Source organism: Neolamprologus brichardi, chromosome 23 (genome assembly GCF_056152115.1).
Source record: "Neolamprologus brichardi isolate AB-2024 chromosome 23, ASM5615211v1, whole genome shotgun sequence".
Classification (NCBI taxonomy): domain Eukaryota; kingdom Metazoa; phylum Chordata; class Actinopteri; order Cichliformes; family Cichlidae; genus Neolamprologus; species Neolamprologus brichardi.
Window position 1 is genome coordinate 7,617,496 of NC_142125.1, and position 26,829 is coordinate 7,644,324.

At 41.4% G+C, this 26,829-nt stretch overlaps 1 protein-coding gene across 9 annotated transcripts in view; it reads left to right on the top strand.

Annotated features, from left to right (window-relative positions):
* Positions 1-26,829, top strand: part of dab1a (DAB adaptor protein 1a) — a 221,281-nt gene that overhangs the window by 188,732 nt on the left and 5,720 nt on the right. For 4 of the 9 annotated variants that reach the window (XM_006790144.3, XM_006790143.3, XM_006790145.3 and 1 more), the window contains 10 exons: positions 989-1,087; positions 9,725-9,856; positions 14,473-14,592; positions 15,047-15,085; positions 21,260-21,415; positions 23,125-23,187; positions 23,306-23,402; positions 24,261-24,667; positions 25,627-25,822; positions 25,925-26,073. In XM_006790144.3, coding sequence (XP_006790207.2) covers positions 989-1,087; positions 9,725-9,856; positions 14,473-14,592; positions 15,047-15,085; positions 21,260-21,415; positions 23,125-23,187; positions 23,306-23,402; positions 24,261-24,667; positions 25,627-25,822; positions 25,925-26,073 — 1,458 coding nt within the window. Of the gene's footprint in view, positions 1-988; positions 1,088-9,724; positions 9,857-14,472; positions 14,593-15,046; positions 15,086-15,531; positions 15,595-16,965; positions 17,020-21,259; positions 21,416-23,124; positions 23,188-23,305; positions 23,403-24,260; positions 24,668-25,626; positions 25,823-25,924; positions 26,074-26,829 lie in introns of all 9 variants that reach the window. The other 5 variants (XM_087835853.1, XM_006790146.3, XM_006790147.3 and 2 more) reach the window with 5 other exon arrangements.

Below are 26,829 nucleotides of genomic sequence, written 5' to 3' on the forward strand. Positions count from 1 at the left end.
GAAATTCTGTTACATAAAAAGTGTTGAAATTTTCCCCCAAGAAGTCGCATCTTTAAACAAAACCTAGATTTTGCATCTTGTCTCTACAAATGTATGCTGAAAGAGTTTGAAAACGCTGTCGGAGTGAAGAGTGCCTCATTCATTATTAATTTCCCTTTAAATCATATTGCAGGAGATATTTGAATTGAGAAAATTACATTTACGCTTTGTTTACGTGTAGTGAAAACTCTATCCAGCGGAGACCCGTAAGGGTGAGAAGAGGACCGACAGCTCATTGATCAAACAGCTTCCCTCCTCCTCATTTATTCAGACAGAAAATCCATCAACTCCTTTTCTCTGATCTCTCCACCTTTTCTTTCATACTGCTCCTCCCTTTTCTATCCGGAATCTGTCGTTTTTGTGATCCTGCTTCGCTCCTGTCTTCTTTTTGTGACTCGCCTATGCAAATGGTGACGAGGTGAAAATGGAGAGAAACTTAAACCTTTACATATACTTACAGCTATAAATAATCAGTATGTCGTTTGACTGTATGCTGAGTGCATCGTAGCAGTTGTACTGTGTTAAAAGCACGTTCCCAAACCTTTTAAACAAGTTATATAAATTAAGTTGTTCAATTCCGCAGCAAGCTATTTTTAAGCAAAGCAACTTTTTATTATTAAAGAAAAACTATCGTAACATTTCTGACATTCTCAATAAACTAGTAATTGATATCGATCTCCTTTCACATCATCCCTAGTCTTTTTGTAGAAAGAATGCATGGTGTCCTGGTACACAATATAGATATGGATGAGAATAAATGAGAAACCTGCCACAAATAATTTAATTAGAAGTTGATGCCAGTATATGAAACTCATTGCTGATTTTTTTTAAAGACATAGTTATTACCTTTATTGACAGCCGTTGGCAACTGCATGTACATTTCTATACTGCTTCTGACATGGTTGTATGGATTGTGTTTCTGTGTGTGTCTGTGTGTGTGCATCCTCAGGGAATAGCTGCAGCAGCGCGGTCTAAAGGAGAACACAAACAGAAGGTGTTCCTGACCGTTTCCTTTGGAGGGATCAAAATCTTTGATGAGAAGTCAGGGGTAAGTTCTGAAGCAAATTTGATTCTCTTTACTTGTGGGTCTGTGTTTGTGTGTGTGTTTGTGTGTTCGTGCACTTGTGTTTCATCTATTAATGAGGCATCTCCATAAGAGGGAGGGGCCCCCGGGGAAATCAGGAGGCCCTAATTGAAACCCTGAGAACAAGGCCTCAGTAGATGAGAGAACATGGCCGTCCCATTGTCTTCCTGTGTGCAAACAGCAACTACACTGGTTTTATATTATGCCCCAGGATTAGGCATTTTCCATCTTACATGGCTGCTTTTTTGGCTAACTGATATGATCTGTCCAGACTTCATCGACCGTTTTCAATCAATCCCCTGGTTTATTTTTTAGCTCTGTTTACTGTCTGTTAACTGACCCTGACTCTCCCTCTATCACTTAATTTGCTAGCTGTTTTTCCCAGTGGCTGATAAGATCTAAGACTTACTTAAATCCATGCAAAAAAGCAATAAAACAAGAAGTGTAATATTGAATTTACTGGCAAGTACCCACAACCCGTAGATATATTTGGAGCAGACGCAAGTGGAGAAGAAGATTAATGTAGTTATAGAAAGGCCAGTGTGTAGGATTTAGTGGCTTCTAGTGGAGGTTTGCATTGGAACAAATTTAATGGACCTTCCTTCCTCTTGCTTCCCAGCTCAAATCTACTTAACGTTGCACATAACGGATTCCTTGGAAGTGCATACAAAAACATAGTTGCAGGTTGTTATAATTAAATTATAATTATGACTACCATATTCCATCTATGGTAATAGGTAATGCCTATAACCTACACAGGGTTCTTTAAATGCCATTGCAGAGTAAATATGATTGTAAATCAGGGAAAATGGCCAGGTTTGTTTAGGATTATTTGATTGGTGTTATTTAGGCTCAAACCTGTGGTACCTGTCATTGTATCCTTAATCAAGAACTATAATATCTACCTTTCCAAGAATATGGGTCCTCTGGTGACTAAAGTGGCCTTTTCCCCCTGTTTTCTGTGTCTAATAATAATAATGGATTGGATTTATATAGAGCTTTTCAAGGCACCCAAAGCACTTTACAATGCCACTATTCATTCACTCTCACATTCACACACTGGTGGAGGCAGCTGCCCTGGGGCAGACTGACAGAAGCGAGGCTGCCATATCGCGCCATCGGCCCCTCTGGCCAACACCAGTAGGCAGTAGGGTCGTCTTGCCTAACAACGACCAGGACAGAGAGCCCAGGGATCGAACCGGCGACCTTCCGGTTATAGATGTGCTTCCCAACCCCCTGAGCCACGGTCTTCCCTGTTACGGAATGAGCTGACACTGTATGTGTGTGTACCCAGCAGTGATTCAAAAGTACCTTGTATTAGACAGGCAAGACTCAGTAAACAACGACCACCCACGTGGCAGCCATGTTGAATACAAGCACATTCAATCCTTTGTACCTCTTCTTATAACACTCATAATCCTTATCGTATTTCTCTTCTTGATGGCTCAAAATTTAGACACTGAAGGATAACAAGAGCTAAATAGAAAAGTGAGTGATAGATGCAGAAGTAGAGAGCTAGAGTTGTAGAGGAGAATAAGCAAGAAAAGTCCAAGGGGAAGGAGGAGGGAAAAAAAGGATGTGAAAAAGATAAATAGAGGAAGCGTGTGATAGAGGAGCAGAAGCAGACTGAAACAGAGTTAGAGGGATAGGTGGAGAATCAGTAAGCATATGTCAAAGTAAAGCTCTCTACAGGGAGACCTTGTCCTCTGTCTCTGCACATTAATATTAACTATAGAGATATGCTGTCCTTACTATCAGCCCTTCAACCACTCCTAATGGCAAAGGAGGGAGGGAGAGAGGGAGAGGGGAAGAAAGAGAGAATGACTCTGCTGAGGTTCAGGGATCTTGACAGTCTCATTCCCCTCCTGCGCATCAGTCAGCCAGATGGGTGGATGGATGTATGGGTGAACGAATGGATGGATGGCCTCTCTCTTGGAGTAGGGAAGGTCGTGCAGGATGGAGGGAGGTGGTGCTTGAGATGGAGGAGAATAAGAGGGGAGACATTAATCTAACAGAGGGCAGGCCAGCATGCCTCTCTTCCTGTCAGCCTCTCACTTAAAACACACGCATGTGCATATACATAGAGACACTTGTGCATTACTACCCTCTTCAACCCCTTTGGCCAAGTCTCAGAAAGGGGACAATACCAAGGCAGATGAAAAACTAGCCTGAGTGAATTGCTGAAATGGTTAGTTTGCTCGCTGCTCCTCAGAGAGATCAGAAAGATCAACTTTTCTGCCAGTAGAAAAGACCATAAACAACTGGTGTCCAGACAATTCAATACATTTCATTTGGGCCTTATCAGATATATTGTCACTGAATGCAGACAAGGACCTACCCAATTTATAGTATTATTTGGTTGGTGGGGCTAGAGGAATGAAAGGGGCTGAAATTAGAGAAGGCCATAGGATGAGCCTTGGGGTGGGGGGTGGCTGTGAATTAAGCAGTGCTTGTTTTCAATGAACAAGTTTCATCATTAATCGTTTTACACTAAGGATGAGAAAAGGTGCCAAATAGGGGATACAGGAATGTGATTTTGACATTCCTTGGGCAAGACACTTCACCTACCGCCTACTGGTGTTGGCCAGAGGGGCCGATGGCGCAATATGGCAGCCTCGCTTCTGTCAGTCTGCCCCAGGGCAGCTGTGGCTACAACTGTAGCTTGCCTTCACCAGTGTATGAATGTGAGAGTGAATGAATAGTGGAATTGTAAAGCGCTTTGAGGGGTCCCGAAAAGCGCCATATAAATGCAATCCATTATTATTATTATCAAAATTTGCATTAAACCCCAACTATCTATGAACATGTGTTGACTGATGTGTGACAAATCCAACCATCATCGCAACTGTGGTAACAGTTTTACACATAATTTATTTGATATGACAAAGACTGTTTTATTTCATTCAGATGTAGCCCAAGTGGCAATGGCGTCAACAGGGTCATGGTGAAGCTGGAGGTGAGAGGTGGGGTGCTCCCTTGACAGGTCACTTCTTTTTAGGTTTTAATACAAAAATAGACCTATAGCCTTGTAATGTTACCAAACTTAAGCTGGTATTCGATCATTTTTAAGCATGCGGTAAGAAAACTGCTCCATAGGCAAAACACCAGGAAGGTTGTGAGCACCAATTGGAATTCTGCACAAACGAACTTGGCCCATTTTACATTGGAAGGCAGAGGGTTGGAACAAGTTATAGGTCAGCCTGTGCCTAAGAAATCAAACAGATCTGTTGCTCTGATGTTTATCACGAACATCTTGGTATGCAACCATCTTTCCTCACTGTTGCCTTAAAACCTTGTCAGTGTGGTTAAAGAGCGAACAGGTCTGATAAAGCAATTTCTGTGTCCCTGAACTCTATTTTCCAACAGCTCTGGCATCTGTTTGTCAAACACAACTCAGCCTTTTCACATCCAGACTCTTTCACGTGGAAGTTGAACATTGTCTGCGTAAATGGTCCTTGACTTCTTGTTGGAGAGAAGCCAGGTGGTCAAAACGTAACTACAAACTAATTCACCATTAAGAATGAGGCCAAACAAGAGTGCATGTTATCCTCACTCATGCATTCGTTGTACACAAATGCAAAGTTAGCAAGACTCAGCAGGAGCCACAATGGAAAATAAGCCGGGTTGAAAATAAACTGGACTCATGCTTTAAGCTGTCATTGATATGCCACCAGCTATATCACGCATCCACCATCCTTCTGTACTGATTTATCTTTGTGTTTGGCACAAATACCCTACATTTGTGCTAAACATATACTACATTTACATAATAATATATTCTACGAGTGGGCTCCTATTTATAAATGTCACAATGAATCTATTCAAAACAAGCATTCAGACAGAAAATCACATTTGTTATATCATCATCATCCCTCTTTTCCTTCTGCAATTAAAATTTAAATACATTTATTTTATGTTTGATGTTCAGATGCTTTTCCAAAACTTTAAAGAATCGCCGCAGATGTTAAATCAATTTAATATTTAATATGAAGTTTCCATAATAAATGTAGCTGATTAAAAACAAATATTTAAAAGAAACATAAACAACCAGTGATAATCAAAATTTCTGAAATTCCAAGTATGCAATTATTTTTCATCTGACGGAAACTCTTTTTATTTAAAGCAGTGGACTCTCTTGATCCACAGTGTAGAGGTGGGCACAGGACGCTGCTTTTCATTTTCTAATCAAATGCAAAAAATAGAAAAAGACACGTAGGTTTATGCTTTAATCTTAAAAAGTACTTTAGGAAAAGGTGAGAAAAAAAGGAAATCCTTACACACATTAAGGATTATATGTGATCTGATTGACACCAGGGGTGGGTACACATCACAAATCACACACCAGTGTTAATTCATAGCTTGCCTGATTTTAGCATATTAGAGGGGTTATGTCTGTCAGAGCATATCTTAACCAAATTAGTTTTACTTTTATGCCCAGCTTGGCCACAGTAGTTCAAAATCTGTTTCATAAAATATGGTTATAGTCACATCTTTAGTGCCTTTAGTTGAGGGAAAAAAACACCTCAGTATTGTGTCTTTTTATTTTCACTTACATGATCCATTATTTTCAGCCAATACATGACGAACTGTGCGTATATAGTATTAAAATTAGTATCATGCTTCTTTCTTTGATTCTATATTCATACAGTTTTCTGATGTAGTGACCTTAAACCAGTGATTGCGAATGAAAGTTTGCTACACTCTGTGCTGTGGTTTATTAATATTAGCCGCCAGCACTTTTTAAACACACCTACAGAGAGGCCACAAGTGCTCTGATCGTTTCAATCTCCTGCTGTAGCTTCAGCCTTTATTCTATTATGAACAGAGTTGTGCAGGGGCATGGCTACGGCCAGATAACATGGCGCCAGATCTTCAGAATGTACTTGAATTTTACAAAATAATACATAAATAAAAGTTACATGATTTATATGCATCCAATTTATTTACTTGTCCAACTTGATGGTTGTGGAATAGCTGAAGTCTATCCCAAGCTGTTACAGGGTGAGATGTAGAACTCCTGTCCATCACAGGACTAGCATAGAGAGACAATCACTCACACGCAAAGATCCACGCACATTAAGACTAACCAGTTAACCCAGCATGCGTGCCTCTCAGACCATGCTAACCTAAGTCAGCTCACCGTGATTAATGTCTAACAAAAGAAAAAAAATGGCCTTTCTCAAAAAATACGCTCAAAAAGTAGAAAGTGTGCTACTTTATTCTATATAGACAAGCTAATGGAGTTATTTCCATGTTTAATTCAGTTCAAATATTGTTTCATACACGTATATTACAGAATAAAAGCAAGAAATAAGGAAACCTGGGTTAAATAACCAGACCTGATCTGAATCTGATAAAAAAAAAAAGCTAATTAAATCTTTAAGTTTAACTGCTAATCTCCCATCATGTTGTTCCTACTGGCTTAAGGCTGGATGGCCTCCACAGGCCCTTTGATGATGTCTCCCCTCCAGGAGAGAGAGATGTGACGATCGGAGATATTAGAGAGACGGTATCCTGCTGTTTCCCCTCTTCACTCCCAGAATAACAAGGAATATCTTGGTTCAGTGGCCAGCAACTGCTGAAGGGCATGCTGTCCACAGTCCCTCAGAGACACCGACGCTGTGTGTGAAAGATTGTGAGACTGGTACAGCACATCAACAGAGAGAAAAGCAGACCTCAGACCCAGTGTCAACTCTTTGAATCCACCTGTTTTTACGCAGTGTTTGAGCATCTATATCCAACTAAAGCAGGCCGTGTCCAAAACATCAGATGACATCAGCCAGTATATAAGCCGATAAATAAAAATGAAAAATTAAAGAAATGGGAGAAACACACATTATGTAATTTATCCACCAGAGGACAGTTATGGACAGATCCAGCTTATCCATGCAGAGTCAGGCAGATTGGACAAAGTAATCCACGACTACCTGTGATAAGAAAACAATGCTTTTAAACAGCATTGTCACATTGTTTTTTCTACCTTTTTCTCTAGCATGACACTACAAAAACATTCAAACCACCATAAAAATGGTAGTAACAGTCTTGTTAGCATAAATGTCTCATGAAGTGAAGTCAAGTGTTGAATATTTCCATCACTAGTTTTGGAGCTTCAGTGGTGTTTTGACAAAATTTAAAATTATATGTGCAAAGTTCAATTTGTAACAAATCCCACAACTTTTATTTTTGTCATTTCCTTCCACGACCAGCATCTTAACTTGTTTTACCTTTGTGAGTAGACTTTTGATTTTATTTTTTTACTCTAATTAGAGTTTGGCAGATATGTCAGATAGAACCGAGGTCCGCTACTTCATCATAACTTATTGAATCTTCCCTTCCATCCATCCGTCCATTTGGACAGTGGGAGGAAGCCGTCCAAAGACATGGGAATGAATCTTCCCATTGCACTAAAATTTCTTCTGAAAGGTGGCACTTTCACCTTTGTACTCGTCTTAGATGTCAAGCATGCCGAGAACCTAAAACCAGAAAGGGAGGTCAGTAATGTGTTTCTAATGCTAAAAAAGTGACGTTAATTAGACCAAAGCTTCTGTGAACATTTTCAGCTTTTTGTTAAAAAAGCTGGTATTGATTATTTGTATTTTTCTACTGTCTAAGCTCTACTTGCTACCAAGACAAAGTGAAGCAATTGAATTTATGCAGTCATTTAATTCTCTGCTCTCTTTGAATCAGTCCCTCTTTGTCACCTCACCACCCACCCAGAGATAATTCAATAACCTCTGCAAATGAGCTGTGTGCGTGTGTGTGCGCGCGTGCGTGTGTGTGCACATGTACATCCTTAGCTGCCAATTTCAGGTCAATCAGAGGTGATAATAATAATCATTACTCCAATTATTACATTTAGAAGACATGACTCACAGAATGATTATCTGTTTCTGCTGAGGTGGTTGGTGTCTCTCTGTGTGTGTTTGTGTGTCATAGGTCCCATGTTATAATAGTGTCACTCTACTCTGCCATGTTGCACTTCTGGAGTAGCTTCAGAGAGAGCAGATGTGTGTGTTTAGCCTCTGATGTATAAGGCTCCAACCCCTAGCATGCACTCAAGGGCTACTGGGTTATTATGTTGACTCTGTGTCTCTGCTCCCAGCATGCATCTGGCATAGACAATAACAACAAAGCAGACATTTAGTGTGACTAACAGAGGGGCTATTGCATATTATGCTGTGAATTGTGAGCGTGTGTTTGTGTTTGCGCGTGTTGTGAGTGAGGGCACAGATGAAGCGATCAAGTCGACAGCTTGCCGAGCTGTGATTGTCACTGATCCCCCCCTCTGTCCTCGGGAAAAACAGTGCCATCTGCCACGGGGCACAGGCAATGCCAGCTTGGCACTCCCCACCCAGACTAAACTAGAGAGGGCAGGGGAGCTAGAAACAATTTAATGTAGGATACAAGGTTTCTGTGTGACTGTGTGTTTTTGTGAGTATATACTTAAGGGGGTTTACATGAGATGATTATGCTTCCCACATGTTTTTGGAAGTATAGATGAGTGCATCCTAACTTTCTGGTATAAGTTTTTTCAAGTTACTGGTTTGGAGCAGACAGTTTAATTATTAACAAAGAATAAATAAATTTGCTTTTTATAAAGACGTAGAGTCAGTTTGCTTCTTATGTGTTTTTGAAACATATATATATGTAAATACAAGGCTTTTTGTTTGCATCTTTACAGTTTAAAGCTCATCTGTATCATTAAGACAAAAAGGTTGTGTGCTAAAAGATTAGATTTTCAATCAGCATTATAAATCATTCTATAAATTTAAAATTTAAATAAATTTATTAGATTAATAAATAATGTGGGGTACAGGGACCATACAAATGCACTCTTTGTCAAAATGCAAGCTATTAAATTCCAAGACTTGGTGAAGCTTAAAACAGCGCAAATAATGTATAAAGTAAGAAATAAATTGCTTCCAAAAGAAATCTGTAAATTGTTCATAGAAAGAGAAGGTGGGTATAACTTAAGAGGGAAATGGAATTTAAAAATACAAAGTGCTAGAACAACTTTAAGAACTATGTCTATCTCAATTGCAGGAGTTAAATTATGGAACAGTCTAACAGAAGAAATAAAAGAAAGTAAAAACATAAAACAGTTTAAAGTAAAATATAAAAACCTGATTTTAAATAAGTATAACAATGAAGAAAACGGGGTTAACCCAGGACGGTAATGTTGCTGGTAATGGTGTTGTGGTTCTTTTTTGGGGTTTTTTTTGTTTTGTTTTGTTTTGTTTTGGTTGTTTGTTTTTCCATAATTTGTGCATCTGCAAATATAAACCTTCTGTTTTTTTTTTCATATGAAAGAAACTATACCCTGGTGGGGATTGCTAATTTCTTGTTTTTGATTTATGTATGTTTTGTTTTGTTTTGCTTTGCTTTTGTTTCATATGTTGTTTGTTTTAATTTAAGAAAATTTATGAATGAGAGGTAAAACTTGAGGGGGTAGGGACAAATAAGTGAATACTTCTACCTACTCCTTTTCAAACAAATAATGGAATAATATATTGTAATGATTGTGAAGGCTCATGTTTGAAATGTTTGAAATAAAAATGAACTGAACTGAACTGAACTGAATTATGTCATTCCCTGCTACAGGTCCTCCAACACCACCATGCTGTCCATGAGATCTCTTACATTGCCAAGGACATCACGGACCACCGAGCCTTTGGCTATGTCTGCGGAAAAGAAGGGAACCACCGCTTTGTGGCTATCAAAACCGCGCAGTCGGTTAGTATTTATGTACATTCAGTCCAATAAGCGGAAAATGAACCCAAATCCCACCTTTTACCTTCACCATTTTCCAAGCTCTTCCGACATTTACATTTGGAAATATCTAAACTAGTGCTGTCAGCGTTACTCTCGTTAAAATGACGTGAATGGGGCTGGACAGCGCTAACGCGTTAGCGAGCTAACCACGCTAATGCATGGGGCGATCAGCACTAAGTCGCTAACAGAGATTTGCCGCGTTAATGCAGTTATGGCGTTAATGTCATTTTTAGATTAACGCTGACAGCACTAATCTAAACATAGTAAATAAGTGATGCTGGCCAGTGCTCATGTTACAGTCCTACTCCACTGTTATAGCTTGAAGTCTTTGGCGCTTCTGAACTGTTGGTCACGTCTAACGTCATGATTTAGATTTTCTAAAACTGAAAACAGAGCCCAGAGGATGTTCAGTATTGTTTCCTCTCACCCCGCATGAATAACAATATGGTATTTTATGGATTTTTCATCCAACGACACAAAAACACGTTGTGTAGCCCAGCTCTCTTTGTGTTTAGGTTAATTTATGATTCATCAGGCTCTTTGCTCAGTAACATGAACCTCTTGACATTTAGATAAGGACCCTTGAATACCAGCTCATGTCGCTTTGTGCTGTTCATCAAACAAACTGTTTACCGAGTAGATCTGCAGCTTTAGGTTTTGTGTGTCCAGAACAGCGCAGCTTCAGTTCTGCGTTGGCATACTCTATATAATATTGAGTACTTCTTTCAGACCTTTTATGATTGTTGCTGCTGTTGTTGTATGCGCCTGGCTTGTTTCGTCTGGATTCAGCTGGCTCTCTCTGTAGCCATATTGATTTCCCATAGTGAGTCGATGAGGGTTTGAGTGTGTGTCACCAGCTCTAATGGCATATCCATCCTCCTAGGGCCATGAACCGTGGCTCTTTGACTGAGACAGATATGCGCCAGTCTGCACTCACAAATACAGCAGCCGCATTTCCATTAAAAAACAGTTGTTCAGAAAATGTTACCCTGCGTAACAGTGAAGCACAACGGTAAGTTCTCATCCGTCAGCTACGCTGCCTTTTGCCTGATGTGTGCCTGAGGAAAGGTCATAATTATATTTTACTTCCATTTTCAGGATTTGAACCAGCCATCACTAACGCTCAGACTATTAGTTGTGGAGCAGACAATAAGAGGGATGGAGGCACAGAGCTCATGGCCGAGGCTGTAATTGGAAAGTAACTGCTTTGATGTGAATTAACAAAGTGTCTCTGTTGTCATGAAGACTAAGACTTAAAGATGTTCCGAACAGGCCAATTTAAGGTCGCGTTCAAAAGTAATTGGCTTACCACTCAAATCAAAGTCTCAGGTCAAGAAAGACATGTTTTATTTAGCCAGTTTTAGTGAAGATAGCAAGACTCTAATTGTGAATAAAGGATTGTCAGTCATTGTTATAACTTTTCTAAAAAAGTTGCAGCTGTAATTAGCATGACTCGCTTTGTTGTTTCAAAACCTAGGTTTCAATTTGTAGAGAGGCTACAGAGAGTTCAAATGTAGTTTAATGTATTACATTATTTATGACACAGTAACAGATTTAGCCAGTAAATCCTTTATATACTAAAGTTAACAACATGAGTCTTTTTCTCCAAGTAGTCCACTTTTACACATCCTCATTTTTATTTTTCTGATCATTTTTCTAATGCACATGCTTCCTCATGTAAATTCTCCTAAAGGTTTTCAACATGACTTCCAGATTTAACGATTTTCTGAATTTCATACGACAGAAATGTAAGAAATCGCTAATTGAATTGAACTGAGACAAGACAGGTTTAAAAAAAAAAATCAGTGCACCAAGAAATACGTTGAGGAATATCCTCAAGATATTCCGCTAACAACCAACAGCAGAATTTAATTTGGGCAATGAGAGTGAATCTCTTGCATTAATATTTAGTAGAATTGGAGACTCATCTTCTGCTCTAAAATCCTGATCCGGGCAGATTTTATTAGAACTGTGTCTGCAGTAAAAGTCTTTATCGTTACTTTTTGTTGGAATCATTTATCAGGTTTGCCGTAGGCTATGAATTAGTCATCTGTGCTGAACTGAGGTTATCTCATCTCTCTGGTCCTATGAGCAGGCCACTCCTCCTCAAAGTTTTCTGCATGAGCACTTTTAGAATTCAGTGATTTTCTCTGCTCACTCTCTTTTCATACCTTGAGGTTTTGATTGAGGAAAAGCAAAAAAGAATGGGAGAGAAATCACAAGAGAAAGTGAGGATCAGAGCAAGTATTGTCAAATGTAAAACGGATCTGAATTTAAAAGAGTGACAGTACGTTTCAGTGTTGGCTCAGCAGGAGAGAAGTTTACCCCAGCGTGTATGTCATGTGCCTTATTCGGCTCAGGATATCTTGCAGAACGCCAACACTAAAATAGAACTACATTTTGCACAACATTCAGTCTATGAACTCTGGCTGCACTTCGCATAGCTCCAGTCAATAATTGATTGGCTTTGAAAGACCGTTGCGCTATAAGACTCTTTGTTATTGCGCTGTGACAGTAGTTATAGGTTGTGAGTCCTCTCGCTGGTTTGTTGTCACCACTTTTGTTCATTCGAGGAAAGAGGTACAAAGGTAACACAAGGCTACAATTTTTGCTGCGTGAAGCAATAGATCATGCAGTGACTGTGACTTCACCTACTGCCCGTTTCCATGAAAGTGTGCAGACAGCAATGTCTTAAACATACTTACGTGTTCTGAGTTACGTCACTTACGCCTCAAGGTCAGTGTTTAATTACTTGAAGTGGCACAGAAAAAAAGACTTTTTTTTGGCATCCTTCCCACTGTCGCCAAAGCACTTGCTCATAGCGGTTCATATGATTGTTGAGGTTTCCTCTGTTGTATTATTGTAGGGTCCACCTTACAATATAAAGCGCCTTGAGGCGACTGTTAGAGGTGGGCGGAACAATCCAAATATCGATAGTGTCGATACCAACTCTGGTATTGGTATCGGATCGATACTAGCCAAATAGGATCGATACTTTGTTTCAGTAAGTAGCCCACTGAATTGTGTTAAATTATAGATTTGGGGGGAATTAAACAATACACCTCAAACGCGCACTATGAAACATGTCAAACAACAGAATTTGACCCAAAACGCTTTAGAGAAGTTGGAAGATGTGTTTTGTTGTGATAGCTAAGTATTATAGAACGTAAAAATCCGAGTGAGTTAGTGGTGATGAGCCGTCTCTTAAGTCATCACACAATGTCTCCCGAACATAAGCTGCCTTTACAGGTTAAAAGTATCGGTACTGGTATCAGCACTTGGTTTACTTGGTATCGGGTCGATACTAAAATCTGCACAAAACAGCACTAGTGACTGATGTTGTGATGAACAAAATTGCATTACATTTTTTCTTATTTTTATACTGTGAATAGATTCCTGAAAAGCTAGAGAATTTGTCTTTCTTCTGTTGCAATTTTATTTGGGCAATTTAAATTATGAGGGTGTATTCTGCTGGATCAGCTTTCTGTAGGCAGAAGTTGAAGTATAATCAAAGAAGAGCACTTTGTGTAATACATCTTTGAGAATGAAAACTTGTCAGATCCTGTACAGCAGTTTCTAATGCCTATTCTTTTTTTTTCTTTTTTATCTCTACTATGTATCTACAGAATTACAAGTTAAATCTACAAGGAGCATTTAAAATGTTGCACGACTCTGTCTGTAAAATGCAAAGAAACCTGATTTTTTTATCCTAGATGACTTCTCCTTTTAAGTTAAATCACTCTATGGTCATGTTCTAATCAGTTGTGCTTGTTTTCCTGCAATGCATACTGGATGTCCTCTAGTGTCTAGAAGTGGTGGCCCTTTGATAAGTGTTGGGGAACCACATCTAATTAGTTGGCACCACAATTCAGGTGTTTCCGGTGAGTGTTGTCCCTCACATGGTTCAAGACATTACAGTAGAGCCTCACTCTGGAGGATTACTTCAGAGTGCACAACCCTGTGAAGGTAAAAAGCAGAACCTGCTCTTGGTCACACTCCTGACTGATGTGCTTTCTTCCACCTTTTACTCCAGAAACAGCTGTTCTGTGTTTGGGTCAGAGTCAGCGATCAAGCTCTCTTAATGGGTTATGTCAAACTCACTCACATCTTCACGGAAAGCTTCATAACTCAAAAAGAAAGCTCAGTAGAGACACAGAACAGGCCTCTTCTCTGTGCATGTTTGTCAAATTGCAAATGCAAATCTGAAAAACTTGCAAGGGTAATGATCAGAATCACCTTTACTTGTCTTAAAAGTCAGAATTTACTAAAAAAGTTGAAGAGAAATGTGCACTTGTTAGAATTTAAAGCAGGGTGTGCGATAAAGTGACAGTGAGATGGGGCAGATTAAATGTTTTGGCCTGAGGCCTCTGCATCATTAAAGTGAATGAGGTGGTATCTTTTTCCGCACTGTTCATGTCAGTCTGATCATGGCCTTAAACTCCTGCCGTGAAGTTGGGCAGGGAAATTAATCACCACATAACCAGAATGAACATGCAGTTCTTGAGTTCTGATCGGTGTTGTGCTCCTGTTAATGCGTGTGCCTGTGTTAATGGTTGGATAATGTGTCCTCGTTCTAGGCTGAACCTGTGATTCTGGACCTGCGGGACTTGTTCCAGCTCATCTATGACATAAAGCAGAGAGAGGAGAAGGAGAAGAAGGCCCAAAAAGACAAGCAGTGTGAGCAGGCGGTGTACCAGGTACTCTTCTCAACTCTCTGGTATTTTTTTCTTTTAAACAATTTCCTTAATCATCTGCCATAAGTATGATGAGGTTCATGTGAGAGACTCTTGACAGATGAGTCAGGTAAGACTTAAAAAAACATCAAAGAGTAACATACGGAGCAACCACTTTCAGGTTTCATCAGTGGTACCATCTGCCCATTGTGCTTATTTCACCTTCCTCTGTTCTGTCTTCTGTACGTCTCCTGTTTAATTTTCTCTTTATCTCTCTGTCTCGCTCTCTCTGATGATTGCCAAATGATTATCTGAATGCTGGGAAGCCGCTATGTCTCGCTGTGCTTTCCGCCTACTCTCTCTACTTCACCGGCTTAACTCTCCGCCTCTTCCCTCTCTTCTGTCTTCTCACCCCTGCTCCTCTCTCCTCCCCGTTTGATCTCTCCCTCTCTTTCCTGCTGCCGCCGCTCATCCGCAGACAATACTGGAGGAGGATCTGGAGGACCCTGTCTACCAGGTAACTTCTTGACCAATGCCATTGCTGCTGTCACCTGCTGCATTTCTAGCCAGTCAGCTTGCTCCTCTGTGTGTGCACTGTGGGGAGACAGCTCCTGTTTGGGTAGATCTTCGTAATAAGCACAACACACGCTGTTTAGGGGTTTGCCGATGTATACAAAGAGCCAGTAGGAAACACTCATATCTGTGTGTTCATGAGTTTGTAGCTGTGCGTGCATGATTAGCTGAGAGATGTGTTTGTTTTCTCAGTTGCTCTGGGTATTTATTACTGCTTAAAGCCTCCTCCGTGTGTCACTGGGATCTCTTCTTCAACTGCTTTTTAATGAGAACCTATTGACAATGCTGTTTGACTAATCACCTCTGCAGTTTTCTCTCAGTTTCTTTATCTTCCAATTTCCTTCCTGCTTCTTTTTTCCCCCTCTCTTTCCCGTGCTGCTGACGTTGTAGTACATTGTGTTTGAGGCGGGACACGAGCCCATCCGTGACCAATCAGAAGAGAGCATTTATCAGGTACCCACAAGCTCATCTTGTTTGCTTGTGTCTTATGTAGCTTTAAACTACAGTTACTGTGGTTAATCTGCTGACAGGGAGTTCCTAAAAGCGTTTAAGCTACAGAGATTTAATCACCTATTTACTGTCCAATCGGTACAAGCTGCATTACTCTTTAATGGGATAAATATACTGTGGCCTGCTCATAGAATTAATTGCCGTTTTTACACATGAAAACAGCAATTGTAGATACAGGAAATAAAGACTTTAAGAATCTGAGGCAAACAACCAGCCAACACTCTCCAGAGGGCCCTGATAGCTAAAGCCAGCTACTCCTTGGAGATGAGGCTTTCTCTGGGTGCACTCCTCAGAGATGTGGGTAGACCTCCGAGGGATAAAGAGGGGGAGGGTTGGGTGCGCGCGGAGGGGATGTGGAGGTTATTCCTGTTGTGTGTGTGGAAGGAAGACCCCTCCTCTTTTTCTCGCCTCCCCTCCCTCTTTTCCCAAGAAGATGAAAGAAAGCGGGGGAAAGAAAGATTAATCACCAGCCTCTCGTTTGATCTTTAAATAAAATGGATTGAAATAGAGGGAGCGCTGGCGCGTGCACAATCGTACGCAAACAAATACACGTACAAACAAACCCCCCCACACACACACACATCATGCGTAAAAAACGTGCGGCTCAGCCAGCCTCCAGCCACAGAGGAACTAATGTATGAATAAAGATGGCAGCTTCTGGAAATAAACATGTGAAAGAAGTAAACAAGGCATTGAAAGGAGGAGAAAGAATGGGACAGGCTGTGCTAGATAGATATCCACATTTTTCCTCTGTGCTATTTTATGTTTTTTCATTTACCACTCTGATTAGAGCACATCCAGCTGGGGAAGAATAAAACTTTGTTTCAACCCTCGTGCCACTGCAGGAGAAATCAAACCATAGGAATCTCAGGATTCATACATATCGGCATTTTGCTATCGCTGCTCATTGTTTCTTCTCATTACACACAGACTCAGATCTATCTGACTGTGTGACATAGAAATATTACATGTCTCCATGTGTGTGACAATGTGAGTTATTACATGTCTGTGGATGTGATAAGCTGCCTTATCCATTCTTTATTAGAGAGAGAGAGAGACCGTCGCCACAGGCTGATTAACCTAGTAAATGAGTTCTCACTCAAAAGATTTTAATTCTGATTATCCCTGCACACACACAAACACTTTACTAGTGATTGATATGATTCCAGGAGAGGCAGGTCACAGGGTTTTGTGTTGGCATCCAGTTTGTCGCAGTGCTGGAACAGTGATGAAGTGTAAAGTTTTATTGCTTAATTACTCCAGAGGTAACAGGCTCTCTTGGCTGTTCTCTGAATCTATTGGTCGATTGTATAGGTTCCCACCAGTCAGCAGAAGGAAGGGGTCTATGACGTCCCAAAGCGACACCCAGTGAGTGACCGTGTGTATGCCCGTGCCCGACCTCCCACCCCCCTCAGCCTGCCTCCCCCTCTCAGACAAACCTCTCAGCCGTCCCACGTGTTACTCGACGTGGAAAGCCTCTCTGCTTCAGCGCTCTCCCATCATGCGGTCATGTGGAAGCTCTAATTTCGCATTTTATTCTACTTCCTTTTAATATATCTCCCACACAGTGATCAGTATGTCTAATTTTCCCCTGAGAGGTTTGCTGGGATCCAGTGCCTCATGCAGTGTGCTGTGCTATTGTACTGCTTGTGCTGTAGTTATGGTGGCTGGTGCCGTTCTCCTCGTGCCCCGTGGTGCCTGCTCCTTATGGTCAACTGGGATAATTTGTGTGTTTGGATGTTTGTGTCATGTCAGCTTTCTCAGTGAAGCATGCTTGGCTGTGGTTTGGCCAGTCATGAAGCTTGCATGATGTTATCCCAGACTGCACTGATCACGTATTTTGTCACTGTTATATTTTCGTGAAAAATTATGTTATTACGTCTGACTGTAAATGTGCATGACATCATATATTTAAAATATACTTGAGCAGTTTTTCACCATGTCTGTGCCTTTTGAATGAATGTTTGCAGTGGAAATCTGTATTCCTGTTTGCGTGTGTACATGCAAGCCTCTGTTCACACTGCCAGTAGTTATAATGAAAGATGACCTTGACCACTGTCAGGCTGTGCTATACCTCAGCTGCTCTTTATCTGCCCATAAAGATGGAAGTTATATTGCGGCCTGATTTAATCTACTAAAATCTTCACACTCACAATAATCAAGCTGTTGATCTGCTGGTGTGTGTTTTGGTTTATGAGTATTTGAGCTTATATTATTTGAACACACACTCCCATTTAGCTCTAATTATTTTGTAGAGCTCACCACCAGTGCCTGCAATCTCTTTGTGTATTCCACTGCTGTAATAGATCGCTAAACTGGACTCCTCAACGTCACTACTGGCAGTGACGATCTCACTCTGAATTTTGGTAGTCTTGAAATCAGTCTCGCATTTTTTTGGCTGTATATTATCCCCAGATTTAGTAAGAAGCTTACAGGCACCATAGTATTTTCTGTTCTCTCCTCACCCAGCCCACAACACATGCTGTTATTTGGATTGCCTTCGTGTTGGCAGGTGTCTGAACGTGAACAAATCCAATATTTCTCTCTTGTTGTGCAACCAATTGGGCTAGTCAGTCCATTGTGGCTTAAATAAAGCAGATTCAAGTCTTTTCTGCTTCCCAGTCAGTCGGTATGTGAGCATAGATCACAGAAATATAAATGGACCAGAGAATTTTTTTTAAATTTCCTTTGTGGCAGACAACTTGTAGGGTAATTTGCAGATACTTTCATTTAAATTAAAAATAAAATCCGGGCATCAAAGGGCTAAAAAGTGCTGCTGCGCTGATCTCTCTGTGGATTAAATGTTTCGAGCATGTTGCTCTTCAGTCAGTAGTGTGACACCAGAAGTCAAACTCTAGCCATCTTATCATATTGTAAATATATGCACACACCTGATGTCCAAGTAAGGTTTATTTATACAGCACTTTTAAGACATTAAGGTGTTAAAAACACAGTCAGAATGAACACATCTGAATCAAGTAACACACACAATATGACCCTGTCTGAATATAATTTTTTTAAAGGATACCACAGAGTTAAGGGTGCAAATTGAGAGAAATAAGCTGCTCCACAGGTTTACAGCTCTCATTAGTTTTCAGACGGGTACGTGGAATCACAAAAAGCGCTCTACCTGTGGATCTAAAGATCCAGTTTGGTAAATATGGAGTTATTATGGTGAAAGGAATTTAAGGGAAAATTTATGGTTATATGAAGTGACAACTTGGTTTTCAGTGTTGCTAAAATAAATTTGAAATAATGTGTAAACATAGATATTAGGATGTAATCTTCCTATTCTGCTGTCTATAGCAGAAATGTTGGTAGCCGAGTGACCAGACACAGCAGCAGGTTTGTTATTTGTAGTGGATTCAATATTTATTTTATTGACAATAGAAATTCACCGTCCTCTCAGAGGGACTGACAGTAGACAACAGCGCAACATGACATCGATGTACACAGTACACCTAGATGAAATGATCTCATCGGCTGAAATGTGACCTCCTGTCTAAAGCAGTCTCTTCTCTTGTTTAATCTGTCACCGTCTTAAATGATGGCAAATCAATAAAACACACACACACACGCACACATAGAGCGATTCCAATCTACTGAGCCGTTGACCCTCTGGGACCTGAGCGAGTCTGTTGAATGAACAGCAGCCCTCAACACCTTAGAGTTCACATGCAGAGGTCAGTGTATTTCCACCACACATCATGGCCAACTCAAACACTGTACTACCTTAATAGAATATGACTGTAGACTGCTTATAAAAGATGAACAAGTGATTACTTGGTGACTTATTAGTAAAACACAAAATTGCCCTTAATAAAACTGAAGTGCAGACTTTGTGCTGTTTTTATGTTAAGCACACAGAAAGGCATATTATTTGTGAGGTAATTGCAGTTATTATGAAGGGGGAAATGAGTGATAGAAACCCGAAGTAGAAGGCTGTGAATGTGTTTATTTTATTTTTATTTTATGGACTTTAAGGAGATTGACTCACTTTGGTATCAACCTGAATTGGAAAGTTGCAGAACTGCAGATATTGGCACTCCTGCGTTGGCTTCAGTAGCATGATCAGTGACATCATCACAAATATTTAGCTTGTTGTTGATTTTGTGGCATTTGGAAGTATTCCCAACAGGGAAGATGATGGAAAAACTATCCAATGGCAACACTCATAACACGGTTGATGGGCGTTTCTTCTCTGCCTTCTTTATTTATATATCACCAAACAACTGATACTGGCATACATATTGGTCGGGCTGTATAAATTACATTGTGTGTGTTTGTGTGTGTGACAGAAAGGGAGAAAAAGAGCTCTAAAAATTAGTTATTGTTCTCCATTGTGTGTCCGGTTGTGTTATGAGTTTCGTTGTATGTGTGTGGCTTTGCGTGTGGCAGGTCAGCAGGGTGTTTTTTTGGTGCGTGCCAATGTGATCAGTCACACGGCAGGGGATCAGCAAGGTGGTGTTAATTAAAGGGGATGCGTTAATTGTATGCAGAACACATGTGCACAGGTAATTACTGTTTCCCTAGAGACGGCTAATTGATAGGTGGCGGCAGTACTGATAAAGATAAAGGGCCAGGCAAAGGGATGGCGCGAGTGTATAATGGGCGCAGAGGGATAATTGGCAGGGCAAAAGAGAGAGAGGGTTGGTCAGACTGGGAAAGTGAAGGAAGAAAGATGGAGAGAAATAGGCAGCAGCAGAGTGGAGCTTTAAGTGATGAACACAGCAGATCCTGCATGATTTAAAATATGCTCCACCCATCCAAAAAACATCAGATGGATTAAAATTTAGATTTTTAATAAAAATGAATATGGTTAGTATTGAGCAATCTGTTATTGTTCTTTTCACTGTCAACTAATGCTGGCCATACCTCGTGCTTTCCTGCAACGAAAATAATACATTCACGATTGCTGTCATTCAGTGAATACTATAGCTTTGTCTGACCAATCTGTCATTTTTTAGTGCCAGTGTTGGTGAAAGGAACCGCAAAGCCCATCACTGTGCTGTAGCCTACAAAGTGTTGGAAGTTGTTTTGTGCAATCAGATTGGAGTGCAAAATACATGGGAGTAGTGTGTTGGTATGACTCTTTCACATGTCTTCTTTTCCCCGGCTATAGGTTTTTAATGGCAAATGGGCTTTTTCCAATTATGTACTCCCTCACTGTGCTCTCACATGAAGCATGTTAGTTAAACCAGCTCTGTTTTCTATGTCTGCCTGCTTGTCAGTCTCATACTGTGGTTCCTGACGCATGGGAGCAGGCTTTACAGAAACACAAATAGGGTTTAAACCCCAGCTCAGTGCTGTAGTTTAGACAAAAGGTAGGGATGATCTTTAAACCTCTTTAAATCTTCACTTGGTCTAAGTCAGACAAGAAGAACACTGTTCTGCGACTGTGTGTGTGCGTGTGTGTGTGCGCGCGCGTGCATGTGTGTGTGCATCACTAGAACACCTGCAATCCATCATGTTCCTCTCTTTAAAGAGACTCATTCCACCTCCCTCTGTCCTCCTCTTTCTCTCAGCGTGTATGAAAGATAACTAACATGTTTGTGTGCGAGAACATTTTCATCCCACCTGCCATCTAACTCTGGGGTTGTGATTGCAGAATGCACATAAAAGAAAACCCCGCCACCACCACCACCACCATCATCAACATCATCATTCTCATGAACAACCCTTTCACCGAGAACAAACTGAACAGCAGCAGCAGTCGCAGTCAGGGGCACACATGATAGACTTAGACCTGGATATGGTGACTCAGGTAAGTTGTTACAGTATACTAACATGCACTGTGTAGTTCAAACTAATGCAATGTTCAAAGCTCTAAACGGGGAACATACTGTCCTGAGCGTTAGTTGCCGTGAACTACTCTTTAGTCGCGTCCTCAGATGATCTTTGGTGTTCGCATCCTCGTCTGTACCTCCAACTCTGTTCTTCTGTAGTCATAAGTGACCCCAACTCTTAACCTCTGTCATTTATGAATAAAACATGCAACCTTGTTGTTGCCATAGTAACCAGGTTCAGGCAGGAGTAAAGTCAAGAGCCGCACGGGTGCACCCATGCATCCACGCCGCCGTGGTGTCCATGTGTGAAAGAGGACAAGCCAATGTAATAGAGAGAAAAACTCTCACTTAGCTCAGAGCGGAGGTCCTTTAAGGGCGGAGTAGACGTAAAGGTCAGAGTGTCTGTCAGAGAACTGGTGTGGGGGTCAGCGGGGTTAGCCGACAGCAGCGGTCATCGCGGCTCCGAGCACATTAATAAAGCATTCATAACACTATGATAATCACAGCAACCTGACCTCACCAACCCGCCGCCGGACACGTAAAGAATATTGAGCGAATGGAAACTGGACAGAAGGTCTATAAATATTCAACTTCTTGTGCTGTTTGAACGCTCTCTGCAGCACATTTTCCCCGTGCATGTGGTTTCACATTAAAGAACATCAGCACGGGCTCTGTCATTGACGAATGATTCATTGATGAACGCCAGAGGAAATTTATTGTAAAGTTAGAAAAACTCTTAAAATGTGTTCTGTGAGTGGAAATCCGTTTATCAGTGCCTGTGAATGCACTACTTTGTCTATCTTGGATATCTGGCTTATCTTGTTGATTCCATTTTGTCTGAACTCTGCTGCAGCAGTAGTGTATATTACAACTTCCTATCCCTCTTAGTAAAAAAAAAAGCCTTCTAGACTCATAATGTAAAACACCATGCTCACAGATCCATTTTCTGATACGTGTAAAAAGAACTTTGTGGTCTATGCGTGACCCAGGAGAGTGAACAAAGGGGAAGATATTCTAAGAACATTCATTATCTCTAAAGAATTTATCTGCATCCATGATTTATGCTAATCTCTGACCATGTGTTCAAGGCTTAAATTCCTTTATCAACTAAAAATAGACTATCCTTCACTTGCCACCAGCCTAAAGATATTAATAATGTGCAAAAAAAAGAGGCAGATACTAAAGCGAAGGATCATGTGAAACTGTGAAAGGAAACAGAGCGGTACAGAACCAATCCGGATTGAATACAAAGGCTGCTGTCTCAGATAGTTATTCCCTCTGGGACATACCACATATCTTCCACAAGAAGGAAACATTAATGACATATCCAAAAGACGACGCTGCTACAATAATGATGCTAGAGGGTGTGGTAGTCTGCTTTTAGATCCACTGATGGAAAGAATCTTTATCTGAAGCAGATGTCAAAGATTGTGATAACTCCTGGTAGGTATGCCATCATAATCAATCATTTCATCTCATTATCCCATCTCTCCACACCCCTCTTTTACCTCTTCTGTTGCTGCCAAAGTCCTCAGGTAGGTAACTCTAACATACCGAGCTAATGTCGCGTTGCATGCGGTGTATGATGCACGTTGCACTGGAATGTAGAGCGATTCAGAAATTGCATGTAGTCTAATATTCCCGCGATTGTGCCTGACTGCTATTATGCGCTTTCTCTAATTCTCAGAATATCAACCAATTAGAGATTTTTGGAGACATGTCTACGCCTCCTGACATCACCTCTCCATCTGTGAGTAGCCGTTATACATACACAGTCTGTGATTTACATCTTTTAAAATAATACCGGCATCTCCACTGAGTTGTCTCCTTTTCGTTGTCCGCCTGACCTCCGACCACAACCCGCACAGACTCCCGCCTCTCCAGCCAACACCCTGGACCCCTCACAGGGCTTGCAGCCTCCCACGGAACTGTTTGCTCCCTTCAATCCTGCGTCTGTGCCCTCAGGTAAGACCTTGTTTACGTTCTGCTTAAATACAAGGCTGCCAAAAGCCAGTGGGTAACAAGCTCAGCGGGAGAGACATGAAGGCAAACTGGAGACTAAGAAGATTCAGATGCAGGGGGCATCTGAAGAAGAGAAGAAAAGGGGTTGTGCTGAAATAAATATAGAGCAATGGAGTAGAAGCGAAATGTAGACGAGAGAAAGAGGAGAAAAGGGGGCATTGGTTGTGTGTTGAATATGAAAAGCATTATTATCCCGCTGCCTCAGATGCTGCTGATTTACTTGTGGCTGAGCCAACTGCGTCAGACGGGGGGAAGTAATAAAACATGCCGCGATGATTGTAGTGAAGACTTCTTTGTGCACAGAGCTACTGTGTATTTAGAAATTGGTATAAAGGTTTTGCATCTCTTTATTCACTCCCCTCATCACCTCTGCTTGCCTCCTCTTTTCCGTTCTCTGTGCATGTGTCAGAGCGGCCAAGGTTAAATGTCAACTTTCCCCGCTGTAGTTAGCAAGCCGAGACTAGAACCAGGAGACTAGTGAGTGTGAAATACGAAACAGCTTTTACTGATGAGTCTGAGTGATTTTAATGAGTGTGTTGAGTTCTACCTTTTCATAATGACTCTGGCTCATTCTGGAGGTAATTATAATAGTTCACCATGACCATTAAGAGACACTGCATTAGCCGCGGGCAAAAGTAGGGCAGCACTCTCTGGTGATGCATGTGCAGGTTTGTGTGTGGAAAAGCAGGCTATGCACTGTGGATATTCTAATCACTTTCTCTTTTGTCTTCTTTTCTTACTCTTTTAAAATGGCGCAGAAAAAAAAAATGAAATAACTTGTCTCAATCCACTCACAACCAGGTTATGTGACGATGGGAGCAGTACCTCCTGGCCACTGGTCCCAGCAGGCTTTTGCTGCCCAGACTCCGCTGGCCTTCGGGGTCCAATCTCCTCTAGGCCCGGTAGCCCAGGTGCTGCCAGGTGGCCAGCCTCTCATCTGGGGCCAGGCCAACATCTTCCCTGCCACCCAGCAGCAGTGGGCAGCCATGGCAGCAGGAGCCTTCCCCCCCACAGCCTACCTCCCAGCCCAGCCTGTGGGCACCCTGCCCGCCGCCATGTTCCAGACTCTCACCCCCGTCACGACTGTGACTCCAGCCGGCGAGAGCCATTCGAGCACCGGAGCCAGCGCTTCAGCTCCTTCCCCTTCAGCATCTTCGAGTCCACAGCATGGGGAGAGAGGAAAGAAGATGGGAAAGGAGATGTTCAAGGTGAGGAACTGATGAACACAGAGAAGATTTTTACAAATAGTCTTCATAGACCCATTCAAAATAAAAACTAAATATTAGTTTTTGCTCCTTGAATAATTAATCACAGTTAATTTTCTAATTTAAGTATTTTGTTAGAGTTGCACTATATCTGGGACCAGTTTTTAATTGCTTGGGTAAGTCTGAAACAAGCCTTAGGGTGCAAAGAGTCATAAAAGTGGGACATGTAAGTACAAATGGACAGTCATACATATTTGGGTTGTATTTGATCATTTTAGCTATGTTGAGCAAATTAGTCTCATTTAACCCTTTAAAGCAGCGGTCTCCAACCTTTTTTGCGCCACGGACCGGTTTATGCCCGACAATATTTTCACGGACCGGCCTTTAATTTCGCGGATAAATACAACAAAATAAAACTAGTACCGGTACCGAAAAAAAGAAGATTTATTCATAACACACGTGAAAAGACCCAGAAAAAAACGAGTTAACGATCAAAACGATAACAAAATAACGCTGAAAACCGATAAAAACCCTGAAAATTATACATTTCACACCTGAGCCTCAACTCTCGCGGCCCGGTACCAAACGACTCACGGACCGGTACCGGTCCGAGGCCCAGGGGTTGGGGACTGCTGCTTTAAAGGCTTCCAAAAAATTACATTTTTGGAAATACATTTTGGTTCACATAGTTAGGCCACATACAAACACATCAAAAATGCTCTTTTTCATTAGGTTTAGGATTCAACTAATCTGTAGTGTAAATACATACATATTCATATCAGAATTTTTCACTTGTAAAATCTTGTCTATGAGAACGTATTTCCCCAGTCTGGTGGTGTTTTCATCAATAAAAAGGCTGCAAAACAGGCAGTGATTTGTACAGTAACCTGAAACAAAGGTCACTAATTGATTGTCCACACTTTCAATGTTAACCTTGCTGACCAGTCTCTGTCTTCCTTTAGGATTTCCAGCTGGCGAAGCCTCCGGCCATGCCTTCGAAGAAGGCTGATCAGCCCAGTTTAACAGGAACCTCAGAGGCGTTCAGCACTTACTTCAACCGTGTGGGCACTGCCCAGGACACAGATGACTGTGACGACTTTGACATTTCTCAGATGAATCTGACACCGGTCACCTCCACAACACCATCCACCAACTCCCGTGAGTGCTCTCTCCGTGTCTGCCTGTGCTGTGTAACACGCTTTTTCTCTTATCGCCATCCAGCGTGTAGTTACGCCTTAATTGTTCTGTCCTCCTCTGCAGCACCCACCCCAGCTCCCAGGCAGAGCTCTCCCTCAAAATCCTCAGCTTCTCACGCCAGTGACCCCCCCACCGACGCCACAGACCCCCCCACGGACGACTCATTTGGCGAGGCGGAGGGCAGTCCCAGTCGCAGTGGAGAGGAAGATGCTGTAAGTGTGGTGTGGTTTGGTGTGTGAGAAATTTTTGGAGTAAGCCAAGTGTGTGCGCCTTTTTAATAAGTCACTTCTTATGCTGCAATAAGCTGCACAGCTTGTTGAGATCTGCTGATAAATAGCCTTTGTGGCCGTGTTGGCGGGCCAGGTAATCACTCTCGCTGATTAGGGGGCCGACGCTGTTGTGTCCTTTAGTGTGAGAGTGTGTGTTGGTGTTTGTGTCAGTGCATATGAAAATGTGCACGTCCAGTGTGGGTTAAAAATGAGCAGTAGCATGCATGAGTATTGGGTTGAGTGTGTGCATGGTCAACACAGCGTTAAATTAGCTGGTGAAATTGTCAGAGACATCATTAAGCTGTTATTAATACCAGCAAGGTAGCATCCATACATCACTACTTCTATGTGGACAGACTCATCTGTGGTGAGATATAGGAAGCGTAGTGCCCCAATTCTTCTTCCAGGGGCAATTAATATTTATTTTACCTGTAGCACCTTAATCTGGGGCAGAAAAATGGGTGAAATTAAGGAGGAGTGAAAAGATGGAGAGAAAATAGAAAGATAAAACGAAAGAAAATGGGGAACGGAAGGATAGAACGTCAGATTCTTAGGGAGTGCCTTTGACCAAAGTCCTTGTAGAATCTGTGACCTTCTAAGAAGCAAGACTTTTCCAGTTCTTTCCCTGCCATTTTCTTCCTGTCTTCCAATTACTCTTTTTTGTTTCTTTCAAGCTTGCTTCTCTCCTCCCTCTCGTCC